Source organism: Mobula hypostoma, chromosome 3, assembly GCF_963921235.1.
Source record: "Mobula hypostoma chromosome 3, sMobHyp1.1, whole genome shotgun sequence".
Taxonomy (NCBI): Eukaryota; Metazoa; Chordata; class Chondrichthyes; order Myliobatiformes; family Myliobatidae; genus Mobula; species Mobula hypostoma.
Genome location: NC_086099.1, coordinates 134,228,643 through 134,241,497, shown reverse-complemented (window position 1 = coordinate 134,241,497; position 12,855 = coordinate 134,228,643). Strand labels below are relative to the sequence as shown.

The 12,855-nt window shown below is 40.8% G+C and overlaps 1 protein-coding gene across 5 annotated transcripts in view; it reads right to left on the bottom strand.

The window, feature by feature from the left end:
• The window catches only part of snx13 (sorting nexin 13), a 207,771-nt gene that overhangs the window by 10,544 nt on the left and 184,372 nt on the right, over positions 1 to 12,855 (bottom strand). For 4 of the 5 annotated variants that reach the window (XM_063043758.1, XM_063043761.1, XM_063043759.1 and 1 more), the window contains one exon: positions 281 to 388. In XM_063043758.1, coding sequence (XP_062899828.1) covers positions 281 to 388 — 108 coding nt within the window. Of the gene's footprint in view, positions 1 to 280; positions 389 to 9,934; positions 12,845 to 12,855 lie in introns of those variants that run through there. The other variant, XM_063043762.1, reaches the window with a different exon arrangement.

Here is a 12,855-nt window from a genome sequence, read left to right as displayed (position 1 = left end):
GTTATTATGATAATGAAATCTAATTATTATGCTGTTTGGTTTCAATAGATTTGAACTCGTGAAACAATTTAATATCTTCTTACATTTTACAATCAATCAAGATCTGGTTTATTTGTTTCAATTAGCAATGCTATTTGTGCAGTTGGTCATATATTTTGATTTGTGTTTTGCTTTTAATATCTCATACAGAACTTACTTGAAATCACTTCAAAATAGAACAATTCTAAAAGCAGCAACCTTAAAATTAAAACACTGTATAGCAGTGGCTCAAAAGATTTACCTGCAAATATGTGTTGAGGTCTTTTTTCCTCTTCCCCAAGAACTCTTTGTCCATATTATTGAAGGTTTTTTTCCCAGGAAGTTTAAGATAAGTTGAAAGATGTTCGAACTGAATGAACAAAATATTGTCATTTTTTTCATATTATTCATAATTACATTCATTCAACTACATTTTGCATAGAACATTTACTCTAAGAATACACATTATATGGTAGATTCAAACCACAGCTGTTTAAATGGTACATTAATCCACTTCTTCTCATTTCCAGGTGTTAAATTGTAAGAATGCAGACAGATTAGTACAGGGCAGAGGGTACAGCTTTTGTCAACTGCTCCTTTTCAGTGGCAGCTGTTAAGTTCTCAGTCCTGCCAAATCTTATGCATTTTATGTGATACTTTAACATTTGCTGTTTCCCAAGCATAAGTTTGAGTTCTCATGCTTGGTAACAACAGGTCTGATAGTGAAAATTCTCTTTAATTCCTTGGATTTAAGATTGGTCACATATATTACCCTCTAAAAATACTCCATATATGTCACACAGGTGCAGAAGTTATGCATTTCTAAATCAAATCAAACTGAAAAATCAAACTGAAGTCAATGAGTGTTTTTGTTTTCATTCTGGGATTGGGAATACATGTTGGAAAAAATACTCTTGCAAATGAAAACTACATTACAGCATTGAGCTTGGTTTATGGGGAAATGCTTTGTAGACTGTGGGCAATTATTAAAGTACCCTTTTCAAAGATTTTTAAAGATTAAACCTTCTGTAATATTTCTTTGTAAACACAAAATGAAATGCTGCTTTCTTTAAATAATTAAAGTGCTGATTGTTGACTTCAGGAAAGGGAAGGAAGACAAACATGTGCCAATTTACATTGGTCGCTCTAAGTGGGGAGAGTCAGCAGCAATTCTTGATTAGTAAGGGTGTTAATATAATCGATTGACCTTCTCTGGGCCCAAATGCATTCATAAGGAAGACACACCAGTAACCTTGAAGAGTTTCACCTTGTCATTGAACACAAGACCAAAAGATATAAGAGTAGAATTGGGTAATTTGGCCCATAAAATCTGTGCTGCTCTTCCATCAGGGCTGATTTATTATCCCTCTCAACTCCATTCTCCTGCCTTCACCCAATAACCTTAACATCCTTACTAATCAAGAACCTATAAACTCCACTTTAAATATACTCAGTAACTTAGCCTCCACAGCCAGCTATGGCAATGAAGTTAAAAGATTCGCCACACTCTGGCTAAAGAAATTCTTCGCCATGTGTTCTAAAGGGACATCCTTCCATTCTGATCTGTGCTCTTTGGTTGTAGACTCCCCACTATAGGAAACATCCTCTCCAAGTCCACTCTACCTAGGCCTTTCAATATTCCATAGATTTCAATGAGATCACTCACCTCCCCAACATTCTTCTAAACTCTAGCGAGTACACCGCCTGAACCATCACATGGTCCTCATATGTTTCATTCCCATGATCATTCTCATGAACCTTCTCTGGACCCTCTCCAATGTCACCATATTCCTTCTGACATAAGGGGCCCAAGATTGCTCACAATTCTCCACATACTGTCTGACCAAAGCCTTATAAAGCCTCAGCATTACATCCTCGCTTTTCTGTTCTAGTCCTCTTGAAAAGAATGTTAACATTGCATTTGCCTACGATACCACCAATTCAACCAGCAAATTACCCTGAAGGAATCCTGCACGAGGACTCCCAAGTCCCTTTGCACCTCTGATTCCTGAACTTGCTTCCTGTTTAGAAAATAGTCTACATCTTTATTCCTTCTACCAAAGCGCATGACCATACACTTCCCTACACTGTATTCCCATTTGTCACTTTGTTGCCCATTCTCCTAATCATCTGCAAGATTAGCCAAAAAGGCATCAAATTCCATCATGCACATCATTGACACCCAAAGTGAAACGAAGCAATCCCAATACCAACCCATGCAGAACACAAGTCACCAGCAGCCAATCAGTGAATGCCCCCTTATTCCCACTCTTTGCCTCCTGCCAGTCAGCCAATCTTCTATCCATGCTAGTATCTTTGCTGCAATACCATGGGCTCTTATCTTGTTTAGCAGCCTCACGTGCAGCACCTTGTCAACGGCCTTCTGAAAATCCAAACATACATGAGGTGTAGAGAGTAGTGGGCTCCATCCAAAAACCTCCGACACATCCTACCCCATAAATGGTATTGTCTACAGGAGGCATTGCCTCAAGGCAGCACAATCTATCAAAGATCCCCTCCATTTGAGCCATGTCATATTTTCACAGCTACCGTGTGGCATGTACAGGTATTTGAAATCCCACGCAGCCAGGTTCAATAGCAGCTACATCCCTTCAACCACTCTGTTCTGGAACCAACTGGCAAAACACAAATCACTACAGTTTAGCAACACTGTGACCACGTTGCACTAAAATTGACTTTGTGATTTTTCTTAAAAAAACACTTAATTGTGTTTTAAAAATTATGTATAACCAATGTTTATGTGCTTTTGTTGCTGTTGCAACAAGTTTTTCATTGCACCAGTGCACAAATGCACTTGTGCATATGACAATAAACTTGACTTTGGATTGCAACTACTTGAGCTGTCACACTGTCTGTCTGTTAATCTGATATTAAAATCACAAATTAATGTCAAACCCAGAATACATACAACGTGTAGAAAGCACTAAAACCAAGATACTTGGTGCAATTAGCTCAAAGAACAAAGGTCAAAGAGCATGGAAACAGGCCATTCTGCTTGCCATATCTATGTTGACCAGTAGGCTCCCCCTTCTGTATTAATCCAACTTCTAATACTTGGCTCATGTAGCCACCGATAGCATATTTACTTTTTGTCCTTATGTGCTGATTATTGAATTGATACAAATAATTCTGCAGCTGATCTTTGCTGAAATACAAGGATAACATTTAATACAAATAAAAAAAGTCAACCATATTAATCCTAAAAGGATCAGAGAAAGATATACAGTATGTAACAGCATGGTAATTAAAATAAAAAACATTGAAAACCAAATCAATGTTGATCTTTTTAATAATTCATTCATAATGGGTAACAGTTATGTGAGTGTGTCATAATCTATTAAATATTTAGCTGTGCACAACCTCAATGAAACAATACTGACCAAATTCAAGCTTTACATATACAAACAAGTTTTAGATACAAATGCTTTTTGTAACCTGCTCGAGAAATACTGGGGGACAAAAGTATCAAGTATTTTAAAACACAGTAACTCATATACAAGTACACATTAATTTAGTTTTGCCTCTTGAGACTAAATACAAATGCTTGTGTTCCTTATCTAAGAAAATATGTGCTGGCGGTGGAGAAGGTCCAGAGAAGGTTCACAAGAATGATTCCGGGAACGAAAGGGTTAACGTATGAGGAGTGTTTGGTGACTCTGGGCCTGTATTCGCTGGAGTTTGAAAGAATTGGGGGGGGGGGGAGGAGTCATCTCACCGAAACCTATTGAATATTGAAACCACTAGATAGAGTGAATGAGGAGAGGACGTTTCCCCATAGTGGGGGAATCTAGAATCAGCCTCAGAATAGAGGGACATCTATTTACAATGCAGATGAGAGGGATTTTCATTAGCTAGAGGGTGGTGAATCTATGTATTAATTGCCACAGATAACTGTGGAGGCCAAGTCATTGAGTATATTTAAAGAGAGAATTGATAGGTTCTTGATTAGTCAAGGTGTCAAAGGTTACTGGAAGAAGGCAAGAGAATGGCATTGAAAGGGACAGTAAATCAGCCATGATGGAATGGCGGAGATGACTCGACAGTTCAAATAGCCTAATTCAGCTCACATGTCTTATGGTCTTACTTTTATTTATTAACTATTCAATAGACCTTCTGTTCTCAAGTTAATTCCAATCCTTTATGCACTTAATTCAACCATGCTTACTAACAATTGGACCCATGCTAGATTGTCAATAAAAAAAAAGTAAACAATGAAAACAAAATACAATAAGAAGCAACTGAACTTGTTTCTCTAACAGTAAAGATAGCTTGAAATCTTCAGTGTATGTCCTTTCCATGATTAGAAGAGAAAAATCAGCATTCTGGCACATTTGGAGCAAAAGATTAAAGAAAATGACTAGTGAATGGAATCACTAGTGGCAATTGCAAGTGGATGAGCGATATCAAATCTTAGACTAAAGCTTCCATCTTGTATTGGATGAGTTATCCCTAGTCCTAGCCAAATAGTGAGAAAGCATTAGTTATGCTTTGAGCAACGTTGAATAAGACATGTCAAAGTCAGATCACTGTTTGAGGATGCATGCCCCAATTCATCACAGAATAGAATATTAACAATAATTCAAAACTGGCGGCAAACCACTTTGGGACTTCCTGAAAAGGGAAAATAAAGCATTATACCACTAGGGAATGCAGGAAAGGTAATTTCTTTTGAAAAAGTGCTGATACTTTTTCTCAGGAAAGATAAAATAATAGGGCAACCAAAGAGATACTTAAGTTATGAATGGGGCAAATGTGGGAAACATTTTCTACTGATGTGAACAAGCATCTAGAGGAGCTTAAAATTTTGAGGCTACTGTATTTGAGCAAGCTGCAGTTACAGCAGCAGCCCATAAGTATCCCCAAAAGTTGAAGTAGAGATGGTGGAAAAATAAATCCTAGATCAAGTAGAAAGAGCAATATTTTTAAGACAGCGCCTTGAGCAGCGATAGTGAGTTCAACTGTGGAGGACAGTCAACTTTTAAACAACTCAACACCAAAATCCAAAAACTGACTTTGATCAAAGTCAGAATGGTCCACATTTTTAAGTTGCCATTTCGGTCATCTTCAGAGCAGTCTAGCACTGAATATGACAAAAGTGGCCAAAAAGTTGTCATAAGATGCACCAATTCTCTTGAGTCTCCAATTTCTTGTCTGGCAGATATACAAATCAACTAAAATGCAAAAGTATGAACTGCATATATTTAACCATATACTACCATGAGATTCATTTTCTTGTGGACATTCACAGTTAATATAAAGAAATGCAATAGAATCAATGAATAAACATACACAAAGACAAACAACCAATCTGCAGAAGACAAATTATGCAAATACAAAAAAAGTAAACAAAACAATAAATGTCAAGAATATGAGTTATAGAGTCCATAAAAGTAAATCCATAAGTTATAGAATCAGTTCAGTGTTGGGGTGAGTGAACTCTGGTTCAAGAGCCTGATGATTGAGGGGTAACAGCTGTTCCTGAACAGGGTGATGTGGGCCTTGAGATTCCCAAACCTCAGTCCTGATGGTAGCAGTGAGAAAACAGCATGGTTTGGATGACAAGGGTCTTTGATAATGGATGCTGCTTCCTGCAACAGCGTTACTTGTAAATATGCTCAATGGCGGAGAGGACTTTACCTGTGAAAGTTGTATCCACTACTTTTTGTCGGGTTTTCTTTTCAAGGGTATTGGTGTTTCCATATCAGGTTGTGATGCAATCAGTCAGTATACTCTCCATTGCGCATCTATAGAAGTTTGTCAAAGATTTAGATGACATGCTGAATCTGCGCAAACTTCTAAGACAGTAGAGGCACTGCTGTGCCATCTTTGTAATGGCACTTACGTGCTGGACCCAGGACAGATCCTCTGATACAATAACACCGAGAAAGTTAATCTCCTGATGAAGACTTGCTCATGGACCTCCAATTTCTTCCTCTTGTAGTCAATAACAGACTGAGACTGCTTCCAGTCTAGATGCCGCCTGCATACAACACTCCTTTAGTCAACATATTCCGGACAGATCATGAAACCATACATTTCACTCCTTTTATGTCTTTTACATTCATTTTTTTGTCTTCGATGTGATTTGTTTTGTCTTGCTGGAGCCTGTGATTGCTGTTTGAATGTATTTTAGGTGTTCCAGTGCTCTGCAGTCTCTGAGAAGATTCCTGGAGGCAGAGGTAGCATGCGGGAACCATGTGGCGAGAAGGGTTCGAGCTGATGTTCGACTCCATTTCACCAATTAAAGTGATGAGGGAGATCAAGGCAAATGCAGAAGATTGAAGATCATTTTGATGCTTCAGTGCTCTAAAGTCTCAGAGGATTCCGGGAGACAGAAGCAGTGCACGCGAACTTTGTGGCAACAAGGCTTCAGGACAGGGGTGGCAAGCCTTTGTTTGACTCCATTTCACCGATTAAAGAATCAAGGCAAGTGTGTTGGGTGAGTGCCGGCTGCCTGTTTTTTGATCAATCTGCTAGAGAGGGTGGTGGTGGATCCAGAGAGTGTGTGTCCCAGGTTTTCTGCGTTTTGGATGCAGACTATAGACATTTTTTTCCATCTAATAATTTTTTTAATATTATGTTTTTCGCTTGATCTTTGTTTCTTTGTGCAGGGAGGGGCACTTAGGGGGTCAATGTGACTGTTCCCTTTTCTTCAGTTTTTGTGCAGGAGGAAGGATTTGTGGGTTGAAGTGCTTATTCAGTTTTGTTTGTTTTTTTTTGTACAGGAGGAGGGATTTGGGGGGGCGGGGTTGAAGTGCCTGTTCTATTTTTGTTTGTTTTTTTTTGTGCGGAAGGAAGTATTTGTGTGGTCGATGTGCCTGCTCTGTTTTATTCAGTCTTTTGTGCCGGAGGGGAGATTCTTGGGGGTCGAGGTGCCTGCTCTGATTTTGTTCGTCTTTCTGGCGGGAGGAGGTATTTGTGGGATCGATGTGCTTGCTCTATTTTTGTTTGTTATTTTGTGTGTTGAGAGGGATTTGGGGGTGGATGTGCCAGTTCTGTCCTTTTTTTTTAACGTGCAGGAGGAGGGATTCAATCTCCCCTTTCGATTCAGCCAACAGTAGTGTCGTCAGCAAACTTAAATATGGCACTGGAGCTGTACAGTAGGGGCCAAGCACACAGCCTAATGGTTTACCTATGCTAATGGTGATTGTGGAGGAGATGGTGTTGCTAATTCAAACTGATTGGAGTCTGCAAGTAAGGAAATCAAAGATCCAATTACACAATGAGTTACCAAGGCCACAGTCTTGTAGCTTCATGATTAGGTTTGAGGGGATGATAGTGCTGAGTGCAGAGCTGTTGTCAGTGTACAGCAGGGTTTCTCAACTAGGGTTCTGTAGAACTATAGTGTTTTGTGAGTCGCTGGGTTTTCGTGACAGATATTTAAAGAAAGATATCTTTTTCTTAAAAAAAAAGTTGCGCAATGTGTGGTGTAATTCTGGCAGTGGTAGGCAGAGACCGAGCAGCCCCATTAGCAATCTCATTAGTAGTCTCTCAGCCCAGTATTGCAGTGGGGTCGTGTTTATTTGGTTGAGTCCATTTTGAGATTTTGAAGTGAGATAGGGGAGGCCGTTGATAATTGGTAAGCACTGTATTGCATAGAGGGGAGGATGGTAGGCTGATGAAGAGCATATGAAATTGTGTCTTAGGTCATATTTTTATTCATATTGCTTTGGGTTATGGTTTTTAGTTGCTTTACTATTCAACATTGTCAATAAATTTGCATATTGTAAATATTTAAAATCAATCTGCCCAGCCTACCTTTAGAAAAATTAAATCCCATTTTGGCTTAAGCCAGTTATTTAACAGAAATTTATTATGCTTGCCTTATGAGTTTTTAAAATTTATGAAAGAGAAAGGAAGAGATTAATTTCAAGAAAGGGAAGCTAAGCTAAACTGTTTTTTTCAAAAAAGGTTGCCTCAAAATTCATTCTCTACTCAAAAAAGCACTGACAACTATTTTTGATTATATCTACAATTTACTGATCACATACATATACCATGAGCTGTAGATATAATAACTTTTTTTACGCAGGGGTTCCTCCAGGGCAAAAAGGTTGAGAAAAGCTATGTAGAGCATCCTGATGTATGCATCTTTACTGTCTAGACGTTCCAGGATTGAGTGAAGAGCCAATGATATGGTATCTGCCGTGGACCTGTTGTGATGGCAGGCAAATTTAGAGTGGATCCAAGTTGCTCCTCAGGAAGGAGTTGATGTGCTTCATCATCAACCTTTCAAAGCACTTTATCAGAGTGGATGTAAGTGCAACTTGACGATAATCATTAAGGCAGTTTACCACGTTCTTGGGAACTGGAATAATTGAAGTCGGTTGGTACCTCTTACTGACAAAGCAAGAGGTTCAAGATATCAGTGAACACTCCAACCAGTTGAATAGCATAGGTCTTCAGGTAGCCCGTCATTACAAAGGAAGAGAGAAAATCTTTAATACCTAAATTTAAACCCCTACACTGCTAACATAACAAAACAATTTATCATTTCAGCATCTGTGGGAGAGCAGGTCAGTTTGGACATAGTCAAAGGGCCACCTTCTGTGTTCTAACAGTAAAGATAAAAGATAAAAATGAAAAACAAATTTGTTTTGGAATAAGAAACATAATTGAACATTCAATAAGGAGTAATTTAACGGCAACCATAGATATTCTGATCACAGGTAGTAAATGGATTTTAATAACAGAAATCGTGAATTTTTGAACCTAAACTTCTAACCAGAACTTCAACCAGAATCCCCAGTTAAAAGCTAAATGATTAATGTGTATACCAATCAAAGCAGGTGAAATTCATATTAACTTGTGAGGTATAGGCACCATCTGGCAAGCACACTCAGAACAAATAAGACAAACTTTAAATCTCTGAAATTTCCAGTAGAAAACAGAAGTGGTGACAGACAACAGGAATTCTGCAGATGCTGGAAATTCAAGCAACACATATCAAAGTTGCTGGTGAACGCAGCAGGCCAGGCAGCATCTCTAGGAAGAGGTACAGTCGACTGGACTAACTGAAGGAAGAGTTAGTAAGAGATCTGAAAGTGGGAGGGGGAGGGGTAGATCCAAAATGATAGGAGAAGACAGGAGGGGGAGGGAGGGAGCCAAGAGCTGGACAACGTTTCAGGCTGAGACCCTTCGTCAGGACTAACTGAAGGAAGAGTGACGTCCTTACCACCATTCAGGGCCCCAGACAGTCCTTCCAGGTGAGGCGACACTTCACCTGTGAGTCAGCTGGAGTGATATACTGCGTCCAGTGCTCCCGATGTGGCCTTCTATATATTGGCGAGACCCGACGCAGACTGGGAGACAGCTTTGCAGAACACCTACGCTCTGTCCGCCAGAGAAAGCAGGATCTCCCAGTGGCCACACATTTTAATTCCACATCCCATTCCCATTCTGACATGTCTATCCACGGCCTCCTCTACTGTAAAGATGAAGCCACACTCAGGTTGGAGGAACAACACCTTATATTCCATCTGGGTAGCCTCCAACCTGATGGCATGAACATTGACTTCTCTAACTTCCGCTAATGCCCCACCTCCCCCTCGTACCCCATCCGTTATTTATTTTTATACACACATTCTTTCTCTCACTCTCCTTTTTCTCCCTCTGTCCCTCTGACTATACCCCTTGTCCATCCTCTGGGTTCCCCCCCGCCCTTTGTCTTTCTCCCCGGACCTCCTGTCCCATGATCCTCTCATATCCCCTTTGCCAAACACCTGTCCAGCTCTTGGCTCCATCCCTCCCCCTCCTGTCTTCTCCTATCATTTTGGATCTCCCCCTCCTCCTCTCAAATCTCTTACTAACTCTTCCTTCAGTTGGTCCTAACGAAGGGTCTCGGCCTGAAACGTCGACTGTACCTCTTCCTAGAGATGCTGCCTGGCCTGCTGCGTTCACCAGCAACTTTGATGTGTGTTAGTGGTGACAGACAACCTTTTCAAGATTTGCAAATAAAGTTAATGCTAGAATCAAGAAATTCAAGTAACCTCATATACCACCTGGATAGTGTACAGTAACACACTTCATATACCACCAGGATAGTGTACAGTAACACACTTCATATACCACCCCGATAGTGTACAGTCCGTCACCTCATATCCCACCTGGATAGTGTACTGTCCCTCACCTCATATACCACCCGGATAGTGTACAGTGCCACACCTCATATACCACCCGGACAGTGTACAGTGCCACACCTCATATACCACCTGGATAGTGTACAGTGCCACACCTCATATACCACCTGCATAGTGTACAGTGCCACACCTCATACCACCTGGATAGTGTACAGTGCCACACCTCATATACCACCTGGATAGTGTACAGTGCCACACCTCATATACCACCTGGATAGTGTACAGTGCCACACCTCATATACCACCTGCATAGTGTACAGTGCCACACCTCATACCACCTGGATAGTGTACAGTGCCACACCTCATATACCACCTGGATAGTGTACAGTGCCACACCTCATTTACCACCTGGATAGTGTACAGTCCCACACCTCATTTACCACCTGGATAGTGTACAGTCCCACACCTCATATACCACCCCGACAGTGTACTGTCCCTCACCTCATATACCACCTGGACAGTGTACAGTGCCACACCTCATATACCACCTGGACAGTGTACAGTGCTACACCTCATATACCACCTGGACAGTGTACAGTGCCACACCTCATATACCACCTGGACAGTGTACAGTGCCACACCTCATATACCACCCGGATAGTGTATAGTCCCACACTTCATATACCACACCGACAGTGTACAGTCCCACATTCATATACCACCTGGATAGGGTACAGAACCTCACCTCATATACCAGCTGGATAGTGTACAGTCCCCACACCTCAAATCTGATTAAAATATGAACTTAAGCCTAGGGAAACTGCAACAGCAACAGCAAAATATACCCTAGATCTTAATCTGGCACAGTTTGTGATTTTCTTTGAAGCTAACCACAGAAACGTTAATTGTGAACATGGTTAACAAACTGCAGGATTCCAAAGATGTGTAATTTATTAAGATCATTCAGTAAAGAAGTGAGACAGGTGACCAAGAACTGCTAAGATTGACAAAACTAACCAGATAGGAAGTCTAAAAGAGGTCATTATTTGTTTGTTCGGGGAGCCAGAAACAAAAGTTGGTAAATATTATTTTCCTCTTTTATTGGGTTTTGGTGAGGATAGTATCTCTGGCTGTGTCCTTAGATCAGTTGGCAAGGGCATTAGTAGACATCTCTAATCTCACTCCGCTTCAAGGCCACGGTTCACTCCTGCTTTAAGGCGGCCACTATAATCCCAGTAAACAAGAAAAACAAGATAATGTACCTCAATGACTACTGCCCAGTGGCTCTGGCATCTACCATCATGAATTGCCTCAAGTAGCTGGTCATGTCATGCAACAACTCCAACTTTCCAGATAACCTCAACCCACTGAAATTTGCCTGCTGCCGAAACAACTTTACAGCAGATACCATCTCCCTAGTCCTCATCTCTGGAGCACTTCTGCTGATTTACATAATCAGATCTCCTTAACGTTTTCTAACTTTTCTAACTTGAGGCCATCATGAAGGAATGCCAAGAATTTTTCCAGAGTTATAAAATTATGGATATCAGATACTAATTAAAATGAGGACACACGGGTCTGCTGAACCCATCTTCAGGAAATAAAATCTGTTCACAATTTAACTTCAACTTATACCTTAAGGTTATTGAAACCAATCACGGGGTATGAGACATTCTGATTCTGTCCCATTGAAACAATGCAGCAGGAGTCGACAATGGTTAAATGGTAGTTAGTGAATGGTTCCAAGGTTGTCAAGCCAAGGAGTGGTAGTGGGGACAAGCTCCCACTACCTAAAAGTGCTCCTCACGGCATGCGCCTCAAATAGCCTCTGACAACCAAGTACAACTCCTGGCCTTCTCGTCTGGCTTAGCCTTTAAGCCCGATGGAACTGTTTCTACTAACAGGAGAAGGGGCGAAGGTGGTCCTGGCGCCTTAAAACCAGTGCTTCGGGTAGATGAAGCTCGTTAGTCCATCTAAGAGAGGGAAAACTCTGATTTCAAACCTCCGCTGCCTTGCGGCCATACCCACTCATGGGAAAGGCTTTGGGAGTAAATCCTGAGGACAAATCTGGAGCTGGAGGCCCTAAGGCAGTCCGACATTGCCTTCAATCTTGTTCTGGCAACTCCTGCGACGACACTGGTGCCAAGCTGTATCGGCCCTTGCCCTTCCCTTGGACAACGTCGGTGTCGTGGAGAGGAGAGACTTGCAGCAGAGGCAACTGCCGGTCTTCCATACAACCTTGCCCAGGCCTGTGCCCTGGAAACCATTCCAGGTGCAGATCCATGGTCTCACGAGACTAACGGATGCCACCACCACAGTTAATGAAAACTTCAGAATGCATTCAGGGATGGCTTTAAGTAACCATCTCCTTCATTAACATATCATTAATAGCGTATCACTGAACACCAACAAAAGCTTTTGGACTAGCCAACAGAATTGAATATTCAAAGCAGACATGCTACCATTGTAAACATGTATTTCTGCTAAATAACCTTCTTTGTATTCAAAATGATAAAGTACATGATTACAGCCATTGAAACTGAAGTTTATTGTTTTTGTTTTCAATAAGTACAAACCACTGTCAGGAGAGGTGAAAATTATTTTCCTTAGAAAAAGCTACTGTCCTTAATAGTCCCAGATACAACTTCTCTGTGGCTCAGTTCAGTCAGGTGCAGCAGACAGCAACATACAAATAGAAAGAAAAAAAACTGTTTGGTAGGATGACTCTGAAAGAGAT